Source organism: Carcharodon carcharias, chromosome 19 (assembly GCF_017639515.1).
Source record: "Carcharodon carcharias isolate sCarCar2 chromosome 19, sCarCar2.pri, whole genome shotgun sequence".
In the NCBI taxonomy this organism is placed as follows: Eukaryota; Metazoa; Chordata; class Chondrichthyes; order Lamniformes; family Lamnidae; genus Carcharodon; species Carcharodon carcharias.
In genome coordinates this window covers 24,094,843-24,121,215 of record NC_054485.1, presented here as the reverse complement: position 1 = coordinate 24,121,215, position 26,373 = coordinate 24,094,843, and the positions used below count along the sequence as shown (strand labels likewise).

At 44.8% G+C, this 26,373-nt stretch overlaps 1 protein-coding gene across 1 annotated transcript in view; it reads right to left on the bottom strand.

Annotated features, from left to right (window-relative positions):
* The window catches only part of e2f2 (E2F transcription factor 2), a 45,239-nt gene extending 20,019 nt beyond the window's left edge, over positions 1-25,220 (bottom strand). Inside the window, exon 1 of the mRNA XM_041213281.1 lies at positions 25,095-25,220. Within this exon, the coding sequence (XP_041069215.1) occupies positions 25,095-25,184 (90 nt within the window). The 5' untranslated portion in view covers positions 25,185-25,220. The remainder of the gene's footprint in view (positions 1-25,094) is intronic.
* Positions 25,221-26,373: the final 1,153 nt, after the last annotated feature.

Sequence of the window (26,373 nt, the reverse complement as noted above, 5' to 3'; positions counted from 1 at the left end):
AATTAACAGTGCTTTGTGGGAGGAGGGGGACAGAGCAGCGCAGATGGAGATTTCCAATTCAATGAGATTTCTCACTCTACTGAAGGAATTCTGCTACCCAGGTGCCCACCCACGCTGTTAACGAGAGAAAAGTACTCGCGTTAAGTTACTTTGTTTGCACGTTTAAAATTCACAGTATCCGGGACAATTTTGCGCAATAGATTGTTACTATATTTTGAAATTGCATTTATGAGGATACAGTCATTTCAGGCTAGCAGCTGGACTGGCCACAGGATTCTTGTGATCTCGAAACTCCAGCATCCAAATCCAGGCTGAGACTTGGGGGGGGGGGGGGGTAAGTAAGTTGAACAGCGTTGTTGGGGTTGCTGCCCATCACTTTTAAAAAGCTGGGATTTGCGTTCCAGGACATGTGAACTGGGTCACTGGCAGAACCAAAGCCAGGCTGGCACAACCAAAGCCAGGCTGGCACAACCAAAGCCAGGCTGGCACAGGGACCCAGTGGAAGCCTTACTTACCCTCCCCCTCCAGCTCCACTCCATTTCCCCACCCCGTGTGCGCTTCAGCTGTTAACTCCTGAAACAGTCCCAAATGAATGCTGTGTTGGGGAAGATATTCCATTGCCTGCCAACTGTGTAGGAAAGGACAGGCAACTGGGTGGGAAGAGCTGGGAACAAGAGAAGAGGCTCAACTATAAGGGACATTGGATAAGTCCTGAGTTTGGGGTGGGATGGATGCCAATACTTCGTCAGAAAGCACAGCTGAGAGGCGCGGGGGGGGGGGGTGGGGGAGGTTACAGCCAATGTAACACTCCTCCCTCAGCCGCCACAACACCCACCCTCCATTATTAGCCCCTCCCCGCCTGCCCTTCTGTACATCAATCGAGTGTGCGAGTCTGAACAAGCAAGAGCCTGGCGAGCTATTTGACTCTGAAAGGCACCACATCAGTCTCCCCTCAGCCATGGCTCAGGGGTTAGCAGCCTCACCTCAATCAGAAGATTGTGGGCTCAAATTCCATTCCAGAGACTCGAGCACACAGGCTGACACCCCCAGCACGGAGGCAACATTGTACTGTTAGGGGCAACAGCTTTTGAATGAGGCACTAGGGCCTCTGACTAACATTTCACCCCAAAGACGGGGCCTTCCAACAGTGCAACACTCATGACTGCACTACAGTGTCATCTGAAATAGGTGCCAAAGTCTCTGGAATGGATCTCGAACCCATGACCTTTTGACTCAGGGGCCAATGTGCTGCCTGCTGAGATACAGATGATGCCACTGAAGACCAGATCTGGACCAGTTACACCGCATCTCAATCATGAAGCCAGCTTCAGGTTCTGGCACAGACACAATGGGCTGAATGGCCTCTTTCTGCACTGTAACTTTTCTATGGTTTAAGTTTCCTGTAGGGACACCATACCCCAGCAATGTTTGAGGTCAGGATGTCAAGCCATTCTCCGGTCATAATTTCTGAGGGGCAACAAGTAGTTGCTAAGCTAAGGACTGGAAATGCTCCACGTTTACATAATCTCCTCACAGCCAATAAAAACAGGGGGTACTGGTATAACTGTTACAATTGTTATGTCATGATCTAACTAAATGGCAAAACAGACTATAAGGGGCTGAATGGCCTACTCTTCTTCTAGTGTCCCTGGAAACCCCAGCCTGATGGCATATGAAGGGCTCAGCCAAGATCAACAAACTGAAACGAGACCAGGTCCCCTGCCCTTGGGAGGGAAATCGAACAGGTGCGTATTGGATGGGGAGAAGATAGAGATTGGTGCCCAGGGATGAACAACCTGCCGACACTATCCAGGCCCTCGAGACAGTCTGAGCATGCCCGGCCTCTGAGCATTCACAAAACTCAAAAGAAAACCCCACCAAATTATTTGCTTATCACCACATTTGCTGCACGCAACTTTGCTGTCATGTTTCTCTACATTGCAACAGTGGCTGGACTTCATATTCTACCTCACTGGCTGTAAGACTCTCTGGGGCATCCAGAGGTTCTGAAGGGCGTTACATAAATGCAAGTGGGAGAAATGAATTCTCAAAGTGGCAAAGCACAACCTTCCCGAAAGAGGAAGGCTGCAACATGTTGGAACATTACGCTGGAATAGCGTATGACTGGAACAGCCACACCTGCCCCTGACTACAAAGAGCAATTCACTTCACACAACGCCCATTCTCCCTCGACAATACCACACACAAACACAGTCACATGGACTCCAGCATCCCACTCATTTTTCGATTCTTCAACAAGGTCCCCTTGAATCATGAGTGATGCAAACCCATGAGCCTCTAATGAAAGACTTGCATTACTTTAGTGCCTTTCTTAACCTCAGGACATCCCAAAGCACTTTACAGTTACTGAAGATTTTTTTTTGAACTCTAGTTACCATTGGAATAAAAAAAACAAGGCAGCCAACTTGGTGCACAGCAAGATCCTGCAAACAGCAATGTGATAATCAGTAGAATTATTTTTTTGTTAAAAAGAGATGCTCATTGAGGGAAAAAAGCTAAAAACTGCGGATGCTGGAAATCCAAAACAAAAACAAAAATAGCTGGAAAAACTCAGCAGGTCTGACAGCATCTGCGGAGAGGAATATAGTTAACATTGAGTCCGTATGATTCTTCAACAGAGCTAAGGAAAACTAGAAAGGTGAAATATAAGCTGGTTTAAGGAGGGGTGGGACAGGTAGAGCTGGGTAGAGGGCCAGTGATAGGTGGAGATAGCCAAAAGATGTCACAGATAAAAGGACAAAGAGGTGTTGAAGCTGGTGATATTAGCTAAGGAATGTGCTAATGGTGACATTAAGGGTAGAAAGCAGGACGAGCAAGGTACAGATAGCCCTGGTGGGGGTGGGGTGGGGGGGGCCGGTGTAGAAATCGAAATAGGCTGAAAGGCAGAGATAAAACAATGGATGAAAATACATTTAAAAATAATGGAAATAGGTGGGAAGAGAAAATTCGGCAGAAATTATTAGAAAAAAAAAGGGGGGATTGGAAAGGGGTTGGGGATGGAGGAGAGAGTTCATGATCTAAAATTGTTGAAATCAATATTCAGTCCGGAAGGCTGTAAAGTGCCTAGTCGGCTGTTCCTCCAGTTTGCGTTGAGCTTCACTGGAACAATGCAGCAGGCCAAGGACAGATATGTGGGCATGAGAGCAGGAGTGTTGAAAAGGCAAGCAACAGGGAGGTCTGGGTCATGCTTGCGGACAGACCGAAGGTGTTCCGCAGAGCAGTCACCCAGTCTACGTTTGGTCTCTCCAATGTAGAGGAAACTGCATTGGGAGCAGCGAATGCAATAGACTAAATTGAGGGAAGCGCAAGTGAAATTCTGCTTCACTTGAAAGGAGTGTTTGGGCCCTTGGACGGTGAGGAGAGGGGAAGTAAAGGGGCAGGTGCTGCACCTTCTGCGGTTGCATGGGAAGGTGCCGTGGAGGGTGTTGAGGCGTAGGGGGTGATGGAGCAGTGGACCAGGGTGTCCCGGACGGAACGATCCCTGCAGAATGCCGCCGGGGGGTTGAAGGGAAGATGTGTTTGGTGGTGGCATCATGCTGGAGTTGGCGGAAATAGCGGAGGCTGGTAGGGTGATAAGTGAGGACAAGGGGGACCCTATCATGGTTCTGGGAGGGAGGAGGAGGTGTGATGGCAAATGCGCGGGAGATGGGCCGGACACGGTTGAGGGCCCCGTCAATGACCGTGGGTGGAAAACCTCTGTTAAGGAAGACCTGTCAGAGGAACTGTTTTTGAAAGTGGCATCATCAGAACAGACGCGACGGAGGTGAAGAAACTGAGAGAATGGGATGGACTCCTTTCAGGAAGCAGGTACAGCTCCTCACACCCCACTTTCTGTAAGGAGTCCATCCCATTCTCTCAGTTTCTTCGCCTCCGTCGCATCTGTTCTGATGATGCCACTTTCAGAAACAGTTCCTCTGATATGCCTTCCTTCTTCTTTAACCGAGGTTTTCCACCCACGGTAGTTGACAGGGCCCTCAACTGTGTCTGGCCCATCTCCCGCGCATCCGTCCTCACACCTTCCTCTCCCTCCCAGAACCACGATAGGGTCCCCCTTGTCCTCACTTATCACCCCACCAGCCACTGCATTCAAAGGATCATCCTCCGCCATTTCTACCAACTCCAGCATGATGCCACCACCAAACACATCTTCCCTTTACCCCCCTGGCGGCATTCAGCAGGGATCATTCCCTCTAGGACACCCTTGTCCACTCCTCCATCACCCCCTACACCTCAACCCCCTCCCACGGCACCTTCCCATGCAACCGCAGAAGGTGCAACACCTGCCCCTTTACTTCCCCTCTCCTCATTGTCCAAGGGCCCAAACACTCCTTTCCAGTGAAGCAGCATTTCACTTGCACTTCCCTCAATTTAGTCTACTGCATTTGCTGCTCCCAATGCAGTTTCCTCTACTTTGGAGAGACCAAACGCAGACTGGGTGACCGCTTTGCGGAACACCTTCGGTCTGTCCGCAAGCATTACCCAGACCTCCCTGTCGCTTGCCATTTTAACACTCCACCCTGCTCTCATGCCCACATGTCCGTCCTTGGCCTGCTGCAGTGTTCCAGTGAAGCTCAACGCAAACTGGAGGAACAGCACCTCAACTTCCAACTAGGCACTTTTTAGCCTTCCGGACTGAATATTGAGTTCAACAATTTTAGATCATGAATTCTCTCCTCCATCCCCACCCCCTTTCCGATCCCCCCTTTTTTCCAATAATTTATATAGATTTTTCTTTCCCCATCTATTTCCATTATTTTTAAATGTATTTCCATCCATTGTTTTATCTCTGCCTTTTAGCCTATTTCGATCCCTACGCCCCACCCCACTAGGGCTATCTGTACCTTTATTATCACATTCCTTAGATAATATCACCACCTTCAACACCTCTTTGTCCTTTTGTCTATGACATCTTTTGGCTATCTCCACCTATCACTGGTCGTCTATCCAGCTCTACCTGTCCCACCCCTCCTTAAACCAGCTTATATTTCACCCCTTTTCTAGTTTTCCTCAGTTCTGTTGAAGAGTCATACGGATTCGAAACGTTAACTGTGCTCCTCTCCGCAGATGCTGTCAGACCTGCTGAGTTTTTCCAGGTATTTTTGTTTTCGTTTTGCTCATTGAGGAATATATGTTGGCCAGGACACAGTTGTATGATGTTGTAAGTGCCCACATGCCACTGTAATGTAAGGGTGCTGGCAGAATACGTGTTAACATGGATAAAAGCAAAAAACTGCGGATGCTGGAAATCCAAAACAAAAACACCTGGAAAAACTCAGCAAGTCTAGCAGCAATTGCAGAGAGGAGCACAGTTAACGTTTCGAGTCCGAATGACCCTTCAGCAGAACATTCGGACTCGAAATGTTAACAGTGCTCCTCTCCGCAGATGCTGCCAGACTTGCTGAGTTTTTCCAGGTATTTTTGTTTTTGTTTGTGTAAGTGTTAACTGGGACTGGAGAACAGCACCACCTATGGTATGATGTATGGAGTCACATGGTAATAGACTGAGTGAACACTTGAACTAGCCTGCATGGAGGTAACAGCACTATGCATGACAGTAACCTTGGACCTGTCAATAGTTCAAGGTTAACAATAAACGGTGCATGTTTAAATATACAAGTCTCAAGATCTCATCGTTTAGACACCACCGTGCACCATAATACAAGATTGGCAGCAGTGAGGCATCAACGCTATCAGCACAGTACAACAGACACCAGGGATAACTCCCCTGCCTTTCTTCAAAGTGTGCCTTAGGATCTTTTAATATACCTGAGCGTGCAGGGACCTCAGTTTAACATCTCATCCAAATGGGACCTCCAGCAGTGCAGCACTGCCTCTGCTACACTTTGTCATCCTAAAATTACATGCTCCAGTCTCTGACATGGGACTCGAACCCCCAACCTTCTGACTCAGAATCGAGAAGCTATCAACTAAGCTGCAGCTGACACAAGTGCGGGGGGGGGGGGGGGGGGGTGTAAGGGAGGGGAAAGAAAAGTACTTTGATCAAAAACATCTTTTCCATTCCCCCAAAGGATCCCTTAATCAGTAGAGCAATGAAAGCTAAGCTCATGTCAATGTTAAATTACTGATTTCCATCATTTCCTTTTGCTAATTTCCAGACCACTAACTGAATACAAATGTCATAATTTGTCAGAGAGAGAAAAGAAAAAGAAAGAGAGCCACTTTTATTATCAGTGGGTAACACTCCTGTCTCTGGGTTCAAGTCCAATCCAGAAACATGACATAACCTAGGCTGACACTGCAAGCAGTACTGACAGAGAGTGCTGTCTTTCAGATGAAACATTAAATCGAGGCCCTGTCTGCCCTCTCAGGTGGATATAAGAGATGCCGTGACACTATTGGAAAGAAGAGCAGGGTAGTTCTCCACAGCAGCCTAATATTTATCATTCAACTGACATTATTAAAAACATCGCCTGGTCATTTATCCCATTGCTGTTTGTGGGAGCTTGCTGTGATCTAGCTGTCTGCATATCAATGGCCCTCTATCCAGCTCTACCTGTCCCACCCCTCCTTAAACCAGCTTATATTTCATCTCCTTTCTATTTTTACTTAGTTCTGTTGAAGAGTCATACGGACTCGAAACGTTAACTGTGTTCCTCTCTGCAGATGCTGCTAGACCTGTTGAGTTTTTCCAGGTATTTTTATTTTTGTTTTGGATATCCAGCATCCGCAGCTTTTTGCTTTTATTTTGCCATATTTCCTACATTACTACAGCAACTGCACTTCAAAAAATACTTAATTGGTTGTGAAGCACTTTGGGATGACCTCAGAGGCACTGTGGCTAAGGGGCGACTTTATAGAGGTGCTTAAAATTTGAGAGGTTTGCAAGGGTGGAACTGTGCAACACAAAGCAAAAATTAGAAAAACTACGGGGTAAAATCTGCCCCTAGATATAAACAAAGTGGCCATAAATGTAAGATAACCAGGAATACATCCAATGAGGAAGTCAGAAGAAACTCATTGATGTGTTTCAGAGAAGGCCAGATAAACAGAAGGGAGAAAGAAACAGAAGGGTAATGCTGATAGGGCGAGTTGACATAGGATGGGGGGAGGCTCATGTGGAACATAAACATCGATAAAGACCGATTGGGCCAAATGGCCCGTTTGTGCAATGGTGATTCTTTGTGAAATAAAATGCAAGTCCTTCCTTTTTAAAATCATGCACAGCATGAACTTCTGTAGAACCCAACTTGTCCACACAAACAAGGTGCAATCCACAGGGCTGGGAGCAGCACGGTTATATAAATAGCAGCACTGAGCAAGCATCAGTGAACTGGATCACCCTGAGCATTCTGTTCTACACATATACAGCAGCATTATAAAGGATACAAACAGAGCCAACTTTTCAGTAAACGAGACGGTTTCACATCAACAGACCACAGTTCCCAGTTCCCAATGAGTATAATTGTGCTTATGTGATGCTGAGCAACACCATTCAGGTAGATCTGAAATCTGATGTCAATTAGCTGATCTCTGTTATTGGGGTGCAACAGTTGGTCGCAGTGCCAAGTTAGGAAGGAGGAAAGCATGCAGGATCCCCAAACCACACTGTTGGAAAGCAAATGTCTGTAAGAGTCAGGTTTGTCAAAAATCCTCCTAGCACTCTCACTGGTTTAATGTGTTGCTAGGAAGAACTCAACAGCTTGCATTTGTGCAGCAGTATGATAATGACCAGATATTCTGTTCTTGTGATCATGGAATCATAGAGCACAGGAGGCAGCCATTCAACTCATTGTGGCCATGCTAGCTCTCTGAAAAAGCAACTCACCTAGTCCCACTTCTCCAACGTTCCCTATAGCCCTGAAAATATTTTTCTCTTTAGATTAATTATCCATTTCCCTTTGGAAAGCCACAACTGAATCTGTCTCCATCACGCCCTCAGGTAGTGCATTCCAGATCCTAAGCACTCTCCGTGTAAAAAAGCTTTTTCCTCGTGTTGTTTCTGGTTCTTTTGCCAAATACCTTATTATTAGTGTCTTCTGGTTCTCGACTTCTCTGCCAATGGGAGCCGTTTCTCTCATTTTACTCTGTTCAGACCCCTCGCCATTTTGAACACTTCTACCAAATCTCTTGATCTTCTCTTTAAAGAGCATATTTGCAGCTTCTCCAGTTGACCCAGATGACTGAAGTCGATGTTAATCAGGGGATAAATACTGGTCAGAAACACTGGAGAAAACTTCCCTGTCCTCTGTAAAGTTGTGCCAGGGGATCTTCTACATCCAACCAGGGGCAGATGAGGCCTCGGTTTAAGATCCCACCTGAAAGACAATGCAGCACTCCCTCTGCACGGCAATGGAAGGGTCTGCCGAGACTACGTTCGAGTTTCTAGAGTGGGGCCTTGAACCAGCAACCTTGTCCCTCAGAGGCGGAGTGCTTAAAAGGCTGGGCCACAGCTGGCCAGGTGAATACAGAATGGTGAAAGAACCATTCAAGAGGTGGGGACTCGTGACCCAGTTCAAGGCAGTGCCCGGCGGAGTTAAAGAAGACACAAAAACAAGTGGAAAAAATATTTAAATAAAACAGGGAAAGAACTGAGAAACTAATCAGGTAAGCAGCGGACTGCATTTTTCAGCCTCACTGAATTCCAGCAATCCTGGATACGGAACCTCCACCCACAGGGCTGTCGAATCACTGGGACAGTAACCCACCAAGTCACAAACTGCGGGCCCAAGTGTTTAGAAACAGCTGTCACTTATTCCGGCAAATGTGAATTTGCTATATGCTCCTGGCCAGCTGCCACATGACAATATTAGGTTTTAAAAGGAGCATTCCTTCCATCAGTGGACTTGCTGGCAGAGATGACATTGCAGAGAATCAGAACATAGTCGCTGCAGAGCAGGGAATCGCAGCAAAGCCCAGCTCTCAATTTTCACTCAAACTGAGACAGGTTGCTTGAGGGCATGAGGTCCACTGGCTGAGGTGACGAAAGGAGAAGTTTGGAGCTGTAGGTAGTTCACTGGGTAGCACTTTCAACTCTGGGTCAGTACATTACGCTTTCAAGTCCTCACACCAGAGACTTTAGCACTTAAGTTAGGCTGATACTGTCTGGGTCTGTTACAGACCAATTGGCAGCCAAGGTTAGCTAGCAACCCCATTAGCATTGCATCATGCAACTAGAAGACACATTGATAAAAACAAAAAAAACTGCGGATGCTGGAAATCCAAAACAAAAACAGAATTACCTGGAAAAACTCAGCAGGTCTGGCAGCATCGGCGGAGAAGAAAAGAGTTGACGTTTCGAGTCCTCATGACCCTTCGACGGAACTTGAGTTCGAGTCCAAGAAAGAGTTGAAATATAAGCTGGTTTAAGGTGTGTGTGTGGGGGGAGGAGAGATAGAGAGAGAGAGAGAGGTGAGGTGGGGGGGGGGGGGTGGTGTGGTTGTAGGGACAAACAAGCAGTGATAGAAGCAGATCATCAAAAGATGTCAACGACAATAGTACAATAGAACACATAGGTGTTAAAGTTAAAGTTGGTGATATTATCTAAACAAATGTGCTAATTAAGAATGGATGGTAGGGCACTCAAGGTATAGCTCTAGTGGGGTTTTTTTTTTATATAATGGAAATAGGTGGGAAAAGGAAAATCTTTATAATTTGAGAAATGACTGCCTCACTTTCAAAAGGGGACACAAAAGGGTGGGGAAGAATTGAGGAAATAGGGCTCGAAATCTGAACAATAACTTGCATTTATACGCCATCTTTAAAGTAGCAAAAAAGGGCCCATGACACTTCACAGGAGCTTCATCAAATGAAAATCCAAAACCAAGTCACAAGAGACATTAGGATAGCTGACTAAAACCTTGCCCAAAGAGGTGGGTTTTAAGCAGTATTTTGAAGAAGAGAAGAAAGGTTCGGACTGGGTTAAGGATAGAAGTCAACACCCTTGGAGTCCAGTCAGCAGAAGGAATGGCCACCAATAACAGAGTGATGAAAACTGGGATGCACAAGAGCCAGAACTGGAGACCTGAGAGCTGTCAGAGTTTTACAGATGTAGGGACAGGCATGGTCACGGAGGAATTTGAACACATGGATGAGAATTTTAAATCTGAGGCCTTGAAGAAGCAGGAGTCAATGCAAGTTAGTTAACATAGGGGTGATGGGTAGATAACATAGCAAATATAGCAGATTAGGAAAAGTTCCCAACTGCTGTACCCCCACCCCTAGTTATGGACGGAGGAGGAGCTGGGAATTATCACATGTACTGGCTATCATAAAACATATGCTGGGCTAGTGGTAGGAGGGCATCATCAACATAACTGAGCCAGTCCTACATGTTTCCACAGGATTCTGCCCATTCCACAGTGTAATCTAGTGTCATCAGCAATTGACTGTAATTGGGAAGGAGGCCATTGGTTGGAGGAATACTGAATGGAAAATTAAAGGCTTGTCTTATTGTGATAGTTTTTATGGGCATCTAAAGGTTAGATTTTCACTCTGGTGCTGTTTGTGTTGAACTCCTAACAGTTTGCCAATTTGGGTAGAACTGGACTTGCCTTAATAACGGGATATAAAGAGAGTCACAACAGAAACATGCAATGGGGTCTACTCACTCTTTGCAGCTGTCGAGAGCATTCCTTTTGCAATTCAAATCAAGGGAATTGTAGTCTCCCCTAGACTCCGGATAAACAGAAATAAGGAGCAAAAAGACAAAGACTCAACACAGTGAGATCTCAGTTAGTGCGTCAACAAGAATGTTGAGTCTTTCATTGCTCTCCATGGTTGGTAGTCATTTGCAAGTTGTACATTTTTTTCATTCCCTGGGTTCCCCATTCACTTTACATATTCAAACAAGCACTTTGACCTGAATAATACATTAGCTTCTTCCTGTTCAACAATCTGTGGAATGCTTGCTCAGTTTTCCAGCCTGTCTTAAAAGACGTGGTGGCTGGTCCCCAGTCAGCAGGACCAACCCGACAGCAGTCCCATCACATCTTGGAAAACGGATCAGAAGTGAGTTAGTGCCCTTCTTCAGAGTTCAGCCCGATGCTTCAGCCATGCCTCAATGGGTTGCATGCTCACCTCCCCACATCAAAAAGGTCATGGGTTCAAACCCCACTTCAGACACTCGAGCACAAAATTTGACCAACACCCCCACTGCAGTACTGAAGGAGTGCCACGCCATCTGAGGTGCTAGCTTTCGGAGGGGAGATTAAACCGAGCTCCTGCCCCCAATACAAAAGCAAAATTCTAATGTTGGAAATCGGAAATAAAAAACTGCTGAGAATACTCATCAGGCCAGGGTGCATCTGTGGGAAAGAAACAAAATTAACCTTTCAGCTTGATGTACTTCAGAAGTGCCTTCAATACTTATTCCTCAACCAACCTGAAGACTGCACAGCCAGTAAAGTACTTCAGAAATGTAGCCACTATTGTAACGTAAGAGATCCGGCAGCTAATGTGCACCCAGCACATTCCCACAAACAGCAATGAAATAAAGGACCAGATCACCTGTTTTTAGGTGTTGGTTGAGGGACAAGTGATGACCAGGAAGCTGGGGAGAACAGTACTGCTTCTTCAAATACAGCCATGTGATCTTTTACACCCACCAGAACAGGACCTTGGCCAGAAATAGCTGCCTAGATTATGTGCTCAAGTCTCTAGAGTGGGGCTTGAACTCATGACTTTCTGAATCAGGGATAAGGGTAGTCCTCACTGAGCCACGTGTGAACAGTTGGATCCCCAGTAGAAAATGCTTAACAATCCCCTGTTCCCTTATTACTTCTACGTTGTGGAGATGGTGACATAGCACAGCATTGGCTACCCGACTATGAAAATGAGGTACCAACTCCAAGAGAACATACTGTCTAATTAAGCCACAGCGTTCTGAAAGTTCTCAAACCCACGGTAGATTCAGATTCCAAGCACCCCAAAGATTCAACGGTTTAACCCCTTTGTGGTGTAGTGGGGAGTCACAGAGAGTTGGAAAGTCTCGGGGTCAAGTTTACCGCCCTCAGTTGCATTAGTAGGAACAGCATCAGGAGGTCCTTGGCTCTGAATTCGAGTAGGACCAACCAAACCAGAGTTCCCATTCATATCCCAAGAGCATTTCCTGGCTGCAAATTTCCGTCATGCTATCCATTAGACATGGGTGAGCTACTGGAGGCCACTAATGCCCCTTGAACAAGCCCAATCGCTCAGGGAGGAAAGTTGGTAAAACAAAAAGTAGAAATGAATCTCAGCTGCAAGCACAAATGAACACAGAAAGAGGACACCAAGCCCACACCAGCTCTTCGGAAGTGCGATCCAATTCATCCCACTCCATTTGCTCCTGAACCAGAGTCATGAAAATTACCAAAACAAAAACAGAATTACCTGGAAAAACTCAGCAGGTCTGGCAGCATCGGCGGAGAAGAAAAGAGTTGACGTTTCGAGTCCTCATGACCCTTCGACAGAACTTGCGATATCGAAGGGTCATGAGGACTCGAAACGTCAACTCTTTTCTTCTCCGCCGATGCTGCCAGACCTGCTGAGTTTTTCCAGGTAATTCTGTTTTTGTTTTGGATTTCCAGCATCCGCAGTTTTTTTGTTTTTATCATGAAAATTACCTCCTGATTAGTTATTTATCTTGTATGGAGAGGAAAGAGAGTGAGACAGACGAGGAGCTTTTGAAATCGATGTTGAGGAAATCACAATTAGTACTAAAGATCAGACAATCGTCAGTATTTAATCTCCAGAGCCTACCCCAACCCCAAACAAAGATGAAGAAAATTCAGATAAACATTCCTTCAGTGTGTGATAAGGTGAAGAGACACTGATTTCAGGAAATAAGCTCACACCTGATAAGATTGAGCAACGTGTATTGGGCTTTATCACCTCAAATGTGTATCTTTAGATTGAAGAAAAAAACCTAACAATCATGGAATGAAGAGGGTGTTAGCAGGGATTGGACAGAGAACAGGAGACACACAACCTTAAAGGATAAACCAGGGCAACTCACTACACACTGCTCTCCTGCCGTTGCATTCTCCCATCATCACTCAACTAACTACCCCCTAGTTAAGATGTTGGTACTCCAGTTGAAACGTGTCCATACCAGATTGAAGGAAGATGAAAGAATGTTTTCACCCAAACACATACCATGCCTTGCCATTGCCAAAGACACTGATTTGCAATTAACTAGGTTCAAAGTTCCTTATCCCACATGCTGCCTTCCAGGAGAAATGGAGGTAGCTGTCCACAAGGGATGGGGGAAAGAAACAGGGAGTCAGCCCAGAGCACTCCACCACCACACTCCCGCTAAGCAACCTGCTTTGGAGACCTGCGAACAAGTCCTAGGTTTAGAATAGGACAAAGATAGCCAGGACTAAGCTGGAGTATAAAATACAACAACTTGCATTTATTTAGCATCCTCAACCAAGTGAAATGTCCCTAGGTACTTCATTGGAACATTAAACAAAATTGGGCAACAAGCCACACGTAGGGAGATATTAGGGCTGGTCACCAAAAGCTTTTAAAGGAACAACTGAAAGGGCAAGAGAGAGGTGGAGATGTCGAGGGGTTCCAGGAGGGAATGCCAGAGTTTAAGACTTAGCCAGCTGAAGGTATGGCTGCCAATGATGGAGTGACGAAATTCAGGTTGTACAAGAGGCTAGAATTGGAGGAGGGCAGAGATTTCCTTGAATTGTAAAATTGGATGAGTTTACAAGGATATGGACAGTCAAGACCATGGAGCGATTTGAAAACAGAGACAAAAATTAAAAATTTAGGCATTGTTGGACCAGGTGCCAATGTAGGTCAGTGAGCACAGCGATTGATGGAGAACAGGATATGGCATGAGTGAGGGGACAGGCACCAGGGATGTGAATGAGCTCAAATGCTTAAAATTTTAAAACAATTCAATAGTGCAACAGGCCACTACTGCGTGCCTACACTAAAATAAGACTTCATGCAAATATTTGGGTCAAACATCTCGGTTGTAGTGAAATTGCAACAAAGAAGAGGTCGATAAGAGCCTCCTGGGATGAATGAAGGCCGTGACAGGTAAGAGTTCATTGCTAGGCGGGAAATGAGAATAGAACTAAACCAAGGTGCCAACCACCTAGAGGCCAATCCAGCAACTGCACTGCCCCTTGGCAAAAATTAATCATAATACACAACCACTATTAAAATTTGAAGAGATCCCAAAAATTCTCCTTCGCCTTAGACAGCTTCCATTATTGCAGTGTGACCATTCCTTAACAAGCCATGAGTGGCTTGGCAGGCTGTTCAAATTGGGAGTGGCAGGGAAACAAAATCACAACCATGTCAATTTCTTTTGGCATTTCATGCCAAGGCACACGCTCCCAGGCATGGGAGAAGGGAACATCAAAAAGGAGTGAATTTTGGTTTCTCATTTTTATGTCAAAACACGCCAATTTCACACATTTGGAACAAAAATGAAAGGGTTTGATTGGATGTGGAGAGGATGTATTCACCCTCTCTGTTGGTGGGAGGTGGGGACCATAAATATAATACAGCCATTCATAAATCCAGGAGGGAATTCAGTAGCAACTTCTTTGCCCAAGGAGTGGTTAAAATATGGGGCTCACTGCCACAAGGAGGAGTTGACACGGATAGCATAAATGCATGAATGCGTTTTAAGAGGAAGCCACAGAAGTACATGATGGAGAAAAGGAATAGAACTGATTTTTATTATTCATTCATAGGATGGGGCGCCACTGGCTAGGCCAGCACAGATTGCCCATTGCACTGCATACGAATCACACTTATGCCAGGCCAGGTAAATACAGCAAATTTTCTTCCCTAAAGGGCAATAGACAATGCTTTTGTGGTCATTCATCAGACTTTTAATTCCAGGTTTTTATTCAATTCAAATTTCACCATCCCGCCGTGGTGAACCCGGGTCCTCGGAGTATTACCCTGGGATATGACTCCAGTGACAATACCACTATGCCACAGCATGCTGGGAGGAGGTTCATGTGGAGCATAAGTGCCAGCATGGTCCTGTTGGGCTGAATGGCTTGTTTGTGCTGTAAATTATTGTAAAATCACAACTAATCCAATCATGCTGAGACACGAGCTCCCAGCTATGGGAAGAGTGGGGATGGAACCAAGAAAGGGGTAAATGTTTGACTCCTACTTCAGTGTCAAAACGTCCCAGTTTCACAAAAATTCTTTGGTTATAAGGTTGTTGAAAAAAAAGAGATAAAAAGAAAATCTAGTGAGGCCCCACCTCGTCAGAACCCCAGCTCAACCAACCGGTTATGGCACATTTTATATCAGATCATGCAGAAAATCACAGCCAAGATGGCAATTAAATTGACGAAACTCATTAAAAAAAATTAAAAGTTTGGTTTTGTACTCGAAGGTTGGGAGCAGTCTGGGCTAACCAGAAACTATGGTGTGGCAGTCATTTTCTCCCCTCAGTCCTTCCTTCTCCATATTCCCCTCACATCTGAGATCTTTGCCTGAACTGGAATATTGTCTGGATATCTGACATTCAAACTTCAATGAATGCAGCTTGAGGTGCTTTATATTAGTGCAGCCCTCTCTTTCTGCCTCACTTCTCTCTTCACCTATCTCTACCCTTCACCCTATTGCTCTCTCACTCTGTCTCTGCTTCTCTTGCGCCCCCTTACTCCATTCCCTCTCTCGCCCCCTCTCAAAACAATCCAACATTTCTTTGAGGGCACAATTCACAAACACAAATTGTCCCCATCGGTGAGTCATCTTAGTTTTGGAGGACAAAAATTAATTAATCGCAAGCATGAGGGCTAATTTGAGAGGCTCCCAATTCCCAGCGTGCAGCCTCCCTAATGTGGGGATGCAGGATTGCTCTTGTAGTGTATTACCCCTACCTCCAACCTGCACCCTCACCCAATGTTCCAGGCCTGGGGCCTCAACACTCAAAGTTACTCAAAATCACGACAAGCCGTGATCGTCCCCTCTCCACTGCCCCACACCCCGTCGAAAGAACCTAATAGTAGAGGTCCTCGGGTTTTGTGAGCATATACAACATGCTATACAGTCCATTTGCTTTATTTGGAGCACAAACTCTTCCCCTCAGTCCCAAAGGATGTATCTCACCCACACAGTTCCACAGAAACTTGTTACAGATTGGCAAGAACCAAGGTTCACAATGCCCAAAGTGTATGTAGGCATACTGAAGCTCAGTAGCTAAGGTCATACATTTTGCCCAGAGGGCATTCTTGTAACATAGCGCTATTTGTCCAAACTAGAATAACAACAACCTGCATTTATATAGCCCCAAACACAGTAAATCATGCCAAGACGCTTCACAGGTGTTATCAAAATTAGAAAAATATTACTGTGCCACGTAAGGAGAAAGTCAGGTAGGTGACCGAAAGCTTGGTTAGAGAAGTAGTTTTTAAAAAGCATCATAAAAGAGAGGGTGGAGGGAGGGAGGGGGGGGGGTGGTGGTACGGTTAGTGGGGGAATTCCAGAGCTTAAAGCCCAGGCAACTGAAGATATGGCCACCAGTGGTGCAGTAATTAAAATCAGGGATGTAGAATAGGCCAGGTTTGGAGGGGCACAGATATCACAGAGGGCTGTAGAGACGGAAGAGCTTACAGAGGTAGGGGTGGGGCAAGGCCATTTGAAAACAAGAATAGGAATTTTAAAATTAAGGCATCACCAGATGAGGAGGCAGTGAGCACAGGGGTGATGGGTGAATGGGACCAGGTGTAGATTAAGATAAGGGCAGCAGAATTAAGTATTTCTCTGCAAGATCACCTGAAGCAAAGTTAGATGACAGGCCTCTGACAAGTGAGCCCGGTTTGGTAAATCATCAACAGCACTTTGGTGTACTGACAGCCTGTGCTTGACCCAATAGAGGCCTTTATAATTATGAAAAGGTTTGGTAGGGTCAACAGAGGAGATGTTTCCAATTGTGAGAGGGTCAAAAACAAGGAGACATAAATATAAGAAATGTCTTTACCCAGGGATTGGTGAGAACGTGCAATGAGCTACCACATGGAATGCTGGAGGCAAAGAGCATAGATGCATTTAAGGCTGGGCTAGATAAGTACAGAGGGGAAAAAGGAACAGAAGGATATGCTGATAGGATGGGTGGGTAGGGTGCTCATGTGGGGCACACACACATCAGCATGGTCAAGTTGGGCCAAATGGCCTGTTTCTGTGCTGCAGCATTCTATGCGATTCCATGCAGTATAGGATTGCCACCAACTTGCTTGTCTTCATCTCAAGAGACTTTCCACGTAGGTCAGGTTGGTCCCTAGTCATGCCTTACCTTCCAGTCCCATCAAATTCTTCTTCACTCCCACCCCTACCCAGAGCTCTGCATCTCCAAGCTACACTCACAGCTACACCATGGCAACAGCTGTGCCCTGAAGTGAAGGGAAGCAAGAAGACAACATCGAGTCAGACCACATCTGTTGTGGTTTCACGGTGCCCACGCATAAGCATTCATGGATGTTCAAAGTATTCGAAAATTACATTTAAAAAAAAAAACACCACCTGGTTGCTGACTCATTAAAATCCAAACAACCCTCCAACATCTCCAGGACCAGTCTCTCAGAATCTGGGCCATGTTAAGCAATTAACTTCATTGGAAGCTTAGCTGGGCCTTGCTGCATATATACTTCCAATAAGCCGTGTGCAGTCCATCACTGGCACCACGAGCTACAATTGCATCGGTAGAGTTTGGAGGGATAATATAACACAGCATGAGTGGGTGTAAATGTACTAAATTATATCTGCCCTTGCTCCAAACCTTTACTCAAGGAATAAATCTACTCATGCCAGTTTAAAAAGCTTCAATTGAGCCCCTACAATCCCTCAGCATCAAGAGTCTTTTGGGAAAGAAAGTTCCAGATTTCTACTACCCTTTATGTAAAGATTTCTGATTTCGTTCCCAAATGTCCCAGCTCTAATTTTAAGATTGAACAAGTATGCACAGAGTCTGCCGTCAGAGATAACACTTATTATCTGAATATCTCACCATACTGAATCCCAATATCAAAGATCTCAATCAACCACCCCTTAACTTTATCAATTTTAAATTCCTCCACCTTCAGCTGCTTAGGTCCAAAGCTCTGGAATTCCCTCCTTGAACCTCTCGGCCTCTCTTTCCCTCTGAGATACTCCTCAAAATCCACCTCTTTGACTAAACATTTGGTCACTTACCCGACTACCTCTATGTAGCTCTGTGTCAGGTTTTGTCCTATAACACCACTCGTGTAAAGCACTTTACTGGGCTAAGGACTCTATATAAACACAAATTGTGGTTGTGTTCAAAATGGCTGCCACTTTTGCCACCATATCAGAGATATTTCTCAGGGAGGTGATAAGCTCTTTTAAGTGGCAAGACTCATCAGTAAGAGGTTAGTCTGCTGAAAAGTTGAAGGTTCAGGTTTGCATTGCCTCAAATGGCTGTCCTCGTGCCCTAGACCCTAGGAAAGGTGGTTCATTTATTGTACATTTTAAAAAGGTCAGCACCAAATTAATCAAAGCAAAGGAAAACTGCCCCAGCACATGGGAACTTGAGGAACAACACAAAGAAAAACATCAGCTTAAAAATTAAAAACATATGAAAATAAATATCTGCCCTCCAAACGACAGCAAAAGCAGTGGCCTTACATGGGATAAGAGCGAAAGAGAGCCAGACATCTATCACCTAGTCCTGTCCCAGTATTGTAAACATTTTTCAGCCAAAATTTAAACATGAGAAGGACACCTCACCAGGTGCACTGATAAGCTACAGTTGGTGAGTATTTGAATGCGCTCAGCCTCAATTATGCTCACTTCCAGTGTGTTGTTGTACACCCTAGTTTCAGCAAGTCTCAACTATTGCCAAGACTTTGCACAGGGAGGAAAAGAAAGAATGAAGATGAGGTTATTCTCCTGCCCCAACAAACAGCCATCTTAGTTGCACCTCAATGACGAGAGAAAAAAAATCAGTATCGATTGTAGCTCAGCTAAAATGGATCCCTTCCAAAACCAGCTCGCCAGGGTGGGATACCAGTTTGAAGGTTACGTTCAGGGGTTAAGTTATAACTAAAAGGCAACCAAATATTGGCAGCTGCAACATCCTAACTTATTATACAGCTGAAGTGGTGGAACATAGAAATACACAGGCAACACACATGGCCAATACCAGGAAATTTGAGGAGGAAACTAAAATAGGAAAATGTTCAGAGGGCATTGGGCCCAAAACACAAGCCACGTTTTCATAGCTCAGTCTCACTACATTCTTTCCAAAAATGCACCCAATTTCCCTTTGAACCCATCAATACTGGCTACTTCAATCACCTGCCCTAGTAACTATTATTCCACAACTCTATTACTCTTTGGATGAAGAAATTTCATCCCTCATCCCTTTTTGCTGATAATTGTGGGATATTTCGGCTCACGTGTCATCTCCCTACTGGTTTCCTTCACTGCTTCAAAATACCAGCACTCATTAGGTTAAAGACAGCAAATGACAAACTCCATTGAGACAAACAGGCAACACCTGCTTAGTTACAGTGAGAGAGCACTGCAAGCCACACGAGTGGGGTGTTACAACTAGCATTCTGATTCCCTCAGTTCCTCTGCCTTAGAAAGGTTCAAAGACTCTGCTTCCACCGCCTTTTGAGGAAGAGAGTTCCAAGGACTCACTAGCCTCGGAGAGAAAAAATTTCTCCTCATCTCTGTCTTAAATGAACAACCCCTTATTTTTAAATAGTGACCCCTAGTTCTAGATTCTCCCACAAGAGGAAACATCCTCTCTGCATCGACATTGTCAAGGCCCCTCAGTATCTTAAAGGTTTCAATCAAGACAGGTAAGCTTTTTGCAGAGCATCCATTCTTAGTTAGCACATTCGTTTAGATAATATCACCAACTTTAACACCTATGTGTTCTTTTGTTCTATTGTTGTTGACATCTTTTGATGATCTGCCTCCATCACTGCTTGTTTGTCCCTATAACCACACCCCCACTCCACTTCTCTCTCTCTCTCCGCCGCACCCCCCCCCCACAACCACACACACACACACACACACACACACACACACACACACACCCACACACCCCCACACACCCACACACACACACACACACACCCACACACACACACACACACACACACACACACACACACACACACACACCTTAAACCAGCTTATATTTCAACTCTTTCTTGGACTCGAACTCAAGTTCTGTCGAAGGGTCATGAGGACCCGAAACGTCAACTCTTCTCCGCCGATGCTGCCAGACCTGCTGAGTTTTTTCAGGTAATTCTGTTTAAGCTTTTTGCAGAGCAGGCAGTGGGCATCGTAGATTGTTCTGGAAGCCTGTATATCACAGACCCCAGAGAAGGGCCACAAAGTTAGTGTCCCTGTTTCCATTAATTTACATTCCATCAAGGAATGTAGGATCAGGAGTAGGCCATTTGGCCCATCGAGCCTTCTCCGCCTTTCAAACATATCATGGTTGATCATCTACCTCTACCCCACTATCCCCATATCCCTTGATGTCAATAGTCTCTAGAAGTCTATCGATTTCTGTTTTGACCGTGCTCAATGATTGAGCTTCCACATCCTTCTGGGTTAGAGAATTCCAAAGATTCACCACCCCATGACTGAAGAAATTCCTCCTCTTCTCAAGCATAAATGACCTGCCCCTTAATCTGATTTGATGCTGAATTAGGATTTAACCGTCAAGTGAGATAACAGCACTGAGGAACAGCCCTTTCCAAACCTCTGGGCCCACAGCATTCAAACTGGACAAGGCAACAAACAAGAAATGCACAAGCAGGGCCTTACTGAGAGCTAAATATCCAGCACTGCAACTGACTCCAGGGGTTCAGAGTTGGACAACCCTACCTTATGCTGCATGAACTTCTCTCACCATAGCACTGGTGATGGGGGAGGGGGCAGTCAGACATAGTCAAGATCCCAGATTGCTTCTAGTCTGCGCTCAGTTAACCAAGCACAGCCGGTATGATGTCAGCACACCACTCTTGGTCTCCATATCTTTAGGTTGGTGAGCTAGCTAAGCAGTCAGGCTTTCTGCACCCCTGATCACTAAGCTACAAACAACCCCCCACCCTTTCAACTAGTGTGCCCACCTGAACAGCAAAGCGAGGACAGAATCAGGATCAGCTTCCGGCTGTGGCCAAAGAGCCTATCAATACTCACTATGTTAGTAAAGAATGGGGGGAGTGCAGTTTAGATTTACCAGAAGGTAACCCTTGAACTTTAGGTTTGAAAGAGAAATTATACAAACGAGGGTTGTATTCCCTGGAATTTAGAAGGCTAGGGGGTGATTTGAGCAAGTTTTCAAGATATTAAGGGGAAGTGACAGGGTAGATTGGGAGAAACCACTAACGCTGGATGGGGAGCCTACAAATTAAAGCCAGACTTTCAATGAAGCTAAGAAGTACTTCTATACGCAGGCTGGAGGAAATTTAGAACCCTCTTCCACAAATGGCAATTGATGCCAGACTAGTTGTTAATTTTAAATCAGAGGTTGATAGATTTTTATGAACCAAAGATATTAAGGGATACAAACAGACCAGTTAGGAAGAGTAGGTCATTTGGTTCCTCAATCTTGCTCCACCATTTGATAAGCTCATGTCTGACCTGATTGTGGTCTCTCCTTTCCTGTCTATGCCCTTTAACTCCCTTGTCAGTCAAGAATCTATCCAACTCAGCCTTAAATATATTCAATGACCCTGCCTCCACTGCTCTTTGGAGTAGAGGTTCCACAGACTATTGACCCTCAGAAAAAAATTCTCATCTCCATGTTAATGGGAGATCTCTTATTTTTAAACTGTGTCCCTGAGTTCTAGTCCCTCCCACAAAGATAAAAATCCCCAGCTTCCACCTTTCAAGTCCCCCCCAGGATCCCACATGCTTCAACAAAATCACCTCGCACTCCTCCAAAGTCCAATAGACACAGGCCCAACCCATCAAACCCCTCCTCCCAAGACAACACCTTCATCCCAGAAACCAGTCAAGTGAATCCACCCTGCAACACCTCTTATGCAATTATTTCTTTTCTCAAATAAGGAAACAAACTGCATGCAGCACCCCAGATGTGGCCCCACTAACATTCTGCACAACTGCAGCAAAACTTCTCCATTTTTACATTCCATTCCCTTACAACAAATGACATTCCATTTGCCCTTCCAATCACCCATTCTACCTGCACACCAACCCTCCATGATTCATGCACCAAGACACCCAGAACCCTCTGCATCATAGAGCCAGGAAACCTATCTCCATCCAAACAATACGCTGCTTTTCTATTCTTCCTGTCAAAGTGGACAAGTTCGCAGCCTCCCAGGCCCAACTTCCATCCGCTAAATTTTGCCCACTCACTTAACCTATCTATATATTTTTTTGCAGACTCCTTACATCCTCTTCACAACTTACTTTCCTAACTATCTGTGTGTCAGCGCCAAATGTAGCAACCATACTTTCGGTCCCTTCATTCAAGTCATTGACATAGACTGTAAACAGTTGAGGCCCCAGCACTAATTCCTGCAGCACTCCACCTGTTACATCTTGCCAACCCAAAAATGACCTATTTATGCCTAATCTCTGTTTCCTGTTAGCTAACCAATCTTCTATCTATGCTAATGTATTACCCTCTAGACCATGAGCTCTTTTTTTGTGTAAACACCTTTGGTGTGGCACCTTATCAGATGCCTTCTGGAAATACAAGTAAATCACATCTACAGGTTCCCCTTTATCCACGTTGTTTGTTGCTTCCTCAAAAGGACTCTGATCAACATGACTTTTATTTCACAGAACAATGTTGACTCTGCCTGATTGCATTAAGATTTTCTAAGTGCCCTGCTATAGCCTGCTTAATAATAGGTTCCAGCATTTTCATTATGACAGAAATCTAACTGGCCTGTCATTTGTCTCCCTCCTTTCTTGAATAGTGGATTCACATTCGCTATTTTCCAATCCAATGAGACCTTTCCAGAGTCTAAAGAATTTTTTGAAAATTAAAACCAATGCATCTACTAACTCAGCAGCCACTTTTTTTTTAAGGCCCTAGGGTGAAGTCCATCAAGACCTGGGGACTTGTCAATCTTTCATTCTAATAACTTTCTCAGTACCTTTTTCCTGGTGATTGTAATTATTTCAACTTCCTCTTTCCCTTTCACCTCTTGATTACAATTATTTCAGGGATATTATTTGCGCCTTCTACAGTGAAGACAGATGGAAAATACCTGTTCAATTCCTTATTTTCCATTCCCCAGGCTCAGTCTACAGGACTAGCGCTCACTTTAGTTATGCTTTTCCTTTTTAAATACCTGTAGAAACTCTTACTATTGGTTTCTATATTTCCAGCAAGCTTTCTCTCATGCACTAATTACTCTCTCCGCTCCTTTTTTTAAAAAAGCCATTCTTTGCTATTATGGGGCCAAGGCAGGCATATGGAGTTAGGTAACAAAAACAAATACCTGGAAAAACTCAGCAGATCTGGCAGCATCGGCGGAGAGGAGCAAAGTTGACGTTTCGAGTCCTCATGACCCTTCAACAGGTTCTGTTGAAGGGTCTTGAGGACACGAAACGTCAACTTTGCTCCTCTCCGCCGATGCTGCCAGACCTGCTGAGTTTTTCCAGGTATTTGTGTTTTTGTTTTGGATTTCCAGCATCCGCAGTTTTTTGTTTTTATCTCTGTATGGGGTTAGGTCGCAGATCATCCATGATCTCGCTGAATGGCAGGACAAGCTCCAGGCACTAAATGATGTCCTCCTGTTTCTATGTCACCTGGTGGAGGGGGGTGGGGGGGTTGTGCAGGAAATGCACAGACACTGGAAGGGGCAATTGGATTGTAATCTCATCTCAGCATCTTCAGGGGAGGAAGTATAATGGGGCAAAGGGGATTTATACAACATTCAAGAGACAACAAACTGGAACACCATCCAAAACAGACAGGAAACAGTGCGCCCTGTAAAGAAACTCCCCAAAGGAACAACTTTCGCCACTAGAGCCCTTCCCCAGAAAAGCAGCTCAGTCAAGAAACTCCTTTCCCATCCCCCACAAAAAAATAGGTCATCTACCAGATTAGAAATTGTCTACAAACTGGAAACAGTGGGTGCGTTTTGGGGAAGATATCATCTCTGTTGCACAACCTCCCCAATCCATGAGAGAACACTTTAACAAGCCCGGTAATAAAGGTGTCACAGGTGAGTATTTGCTAACTTGAACACATACCCCATCAACAAAGGAGGGGAGCAGATCATTCATTAGTCAGGGGGTCTGTACAGAGGCAAAACTAAACCTAAACATTAACCCACATAAGAGATATTTAAAATTAAAACAGGTACCTTTTACAATTAAAAAAAATAGATAAATTTTTAGCAGCACCTTTCCTAGTGTTTTGAAATTAGTCATTACATTTTCACGTTTTTATTTTAAATTTCTCTTCTGGGGGTTCTGTTCTGTTCCATTTCATCTTCTGAACCACAAGCTGTCTACACCAAGGTTATCAATAAATATCACCCCACTTCCCCCACCCACCCAGTAAAAATATTTATTGATGAGGCTAAAGGTTTTGTGCCAATAAAGTGCCAAAGCCTGGTTAGTTTCATTTTCATTCATTTTAATTTCACATAAGGAAACTCCAAAATCTCTAAGCACCTTGACCCCTATATTTAAAATGTAAATATTTCTAAAGTCCTTTTAATGAAGAGCGTGACTCAAAGCAACCTCAGCAAAATTTCAGATAGTGACAGTTCGATCATCTTTTAAGAAAAAGATCAATACGTTTTGATGACAAACCTGCAGGCTATGGAAACTTTTTTTTGCATTTGGAATAAATACAAAATTAAGACAGCACAGAGTTGCAGTAAGCAGCCATCTGATCCGTTTCGCTATTACAATAGATCCTTATTACACAGCAAGAAAGCGAAACCTGCTTTCACACCCCCACTCCCCACCCCGCCACCCCAAGTATACAAAGTGGGTTATTTTTCAATGCTATATTAAAAAAAATGTTAGAAGGAGCGAAGTTAATTTCCCAGTGATATTAATGCACAAGCGATCTGATATCTGCAGGAACTCAGCTAAGCATAGAAGTATAAATGCACGCTTATTTCAAAATAAATACATAAATTATAAATTACACTTACCGGCAGGCGTCCTGTGCTAGTCCTTATTGTTCTAACTTCAGGTCCTTGAGGGGTCGTATACAAGCAGTCCCCACTGTGATCAGAGTACATTGCTCCTGCAATCTGGGTGAAATAACTGGCAGGGATGGTGGGGATCTGGGGGCTACACAGTCCCGTACTCCCATTTTCCACATTAGTAAGTTTTTTCTGGGAACTGGCCACCACCCCAATGATCCCCCTGCCTGGGGCTGGGGAAACTCCCTTTGGCATTTTTTGCAAGGTAACAATCTTTCCCCCACTCTCCCCCTTTTGTTTGCAACGAGAGAGAGAGAGGAAAGAGGGGCAAAAATGATTAACTTCAAACCGGGATTTGAATACAAAATAAAAAGCAAAGTCAACAAATGCAGACATATAAATGATTAGCAAAGTCTCGGGATTAAATTGCAAGGGGTCTCGCAGCTGATGTTGCTTTGGATGCAGCAGGATGCAATGGATTGTAAAAAGGTCCCCTCTGAATCAGAGGGAAAAATGGCTGCAGAAACTGTTACCAGCTCCTGAATACAGCCTGATTCACAGACTCTGAAACTCAGCCTCTGGCGCCAAAGCCTGTGCCGCGAAATTCATATTTCCCGCCATCTGTTGCAAATACCGGTCGCTGATTGGTGGGTAACTGACTCGGATACATGCAGCCGCGGCCAATCACAGCGCTCGGACTCTTAAAAGGTTTCTTAAAGCGAAAGGCACAGTACAGACTTTGGAAAAAAAGCAAAATACTGCGGATGCTGACTTTGTAAACTTGATTCCAGCGCAGGATTTCGCCCTTATCGATTTTATATTTTGCAATTAGAAGATTCCGTTTTTAGATACAATGAAGATCAGTATTGTAAAGTTAACTGGCAATGCCAAAACCTGGAAGTGTAAACTTTATTAAGTATAATTGATTAATTAGCAATTAATTATTTAACACAAATTGGGGATGGCAGGGCAGGTGATGTCTGCGATTGCAGGATGTGGGAGCTCTTGGATCTGTGTGATCCAGGGCAAACACACCTGCAGTAAGTGTTTGTGGCTGCAGGTTCTTTGGTTCCAAGTTATTCAGCTGGAGTCTGAGCTGCAGACACTGTGACATGTCAGGGAGGGGGAAAGTTACCTGGAGGAGATCACACCCCTTAGAATGGAATCTTCTGATTTGGTCAATGGTCAGGGACAGGAGGGTGTGACTGCAAGTGAGGCAGGTAAGGGAACCCAGAGGGCAGAAGCGCAGGAGCCTCAGCCCTTGCAGTTGTCCAACAGAGCTGAG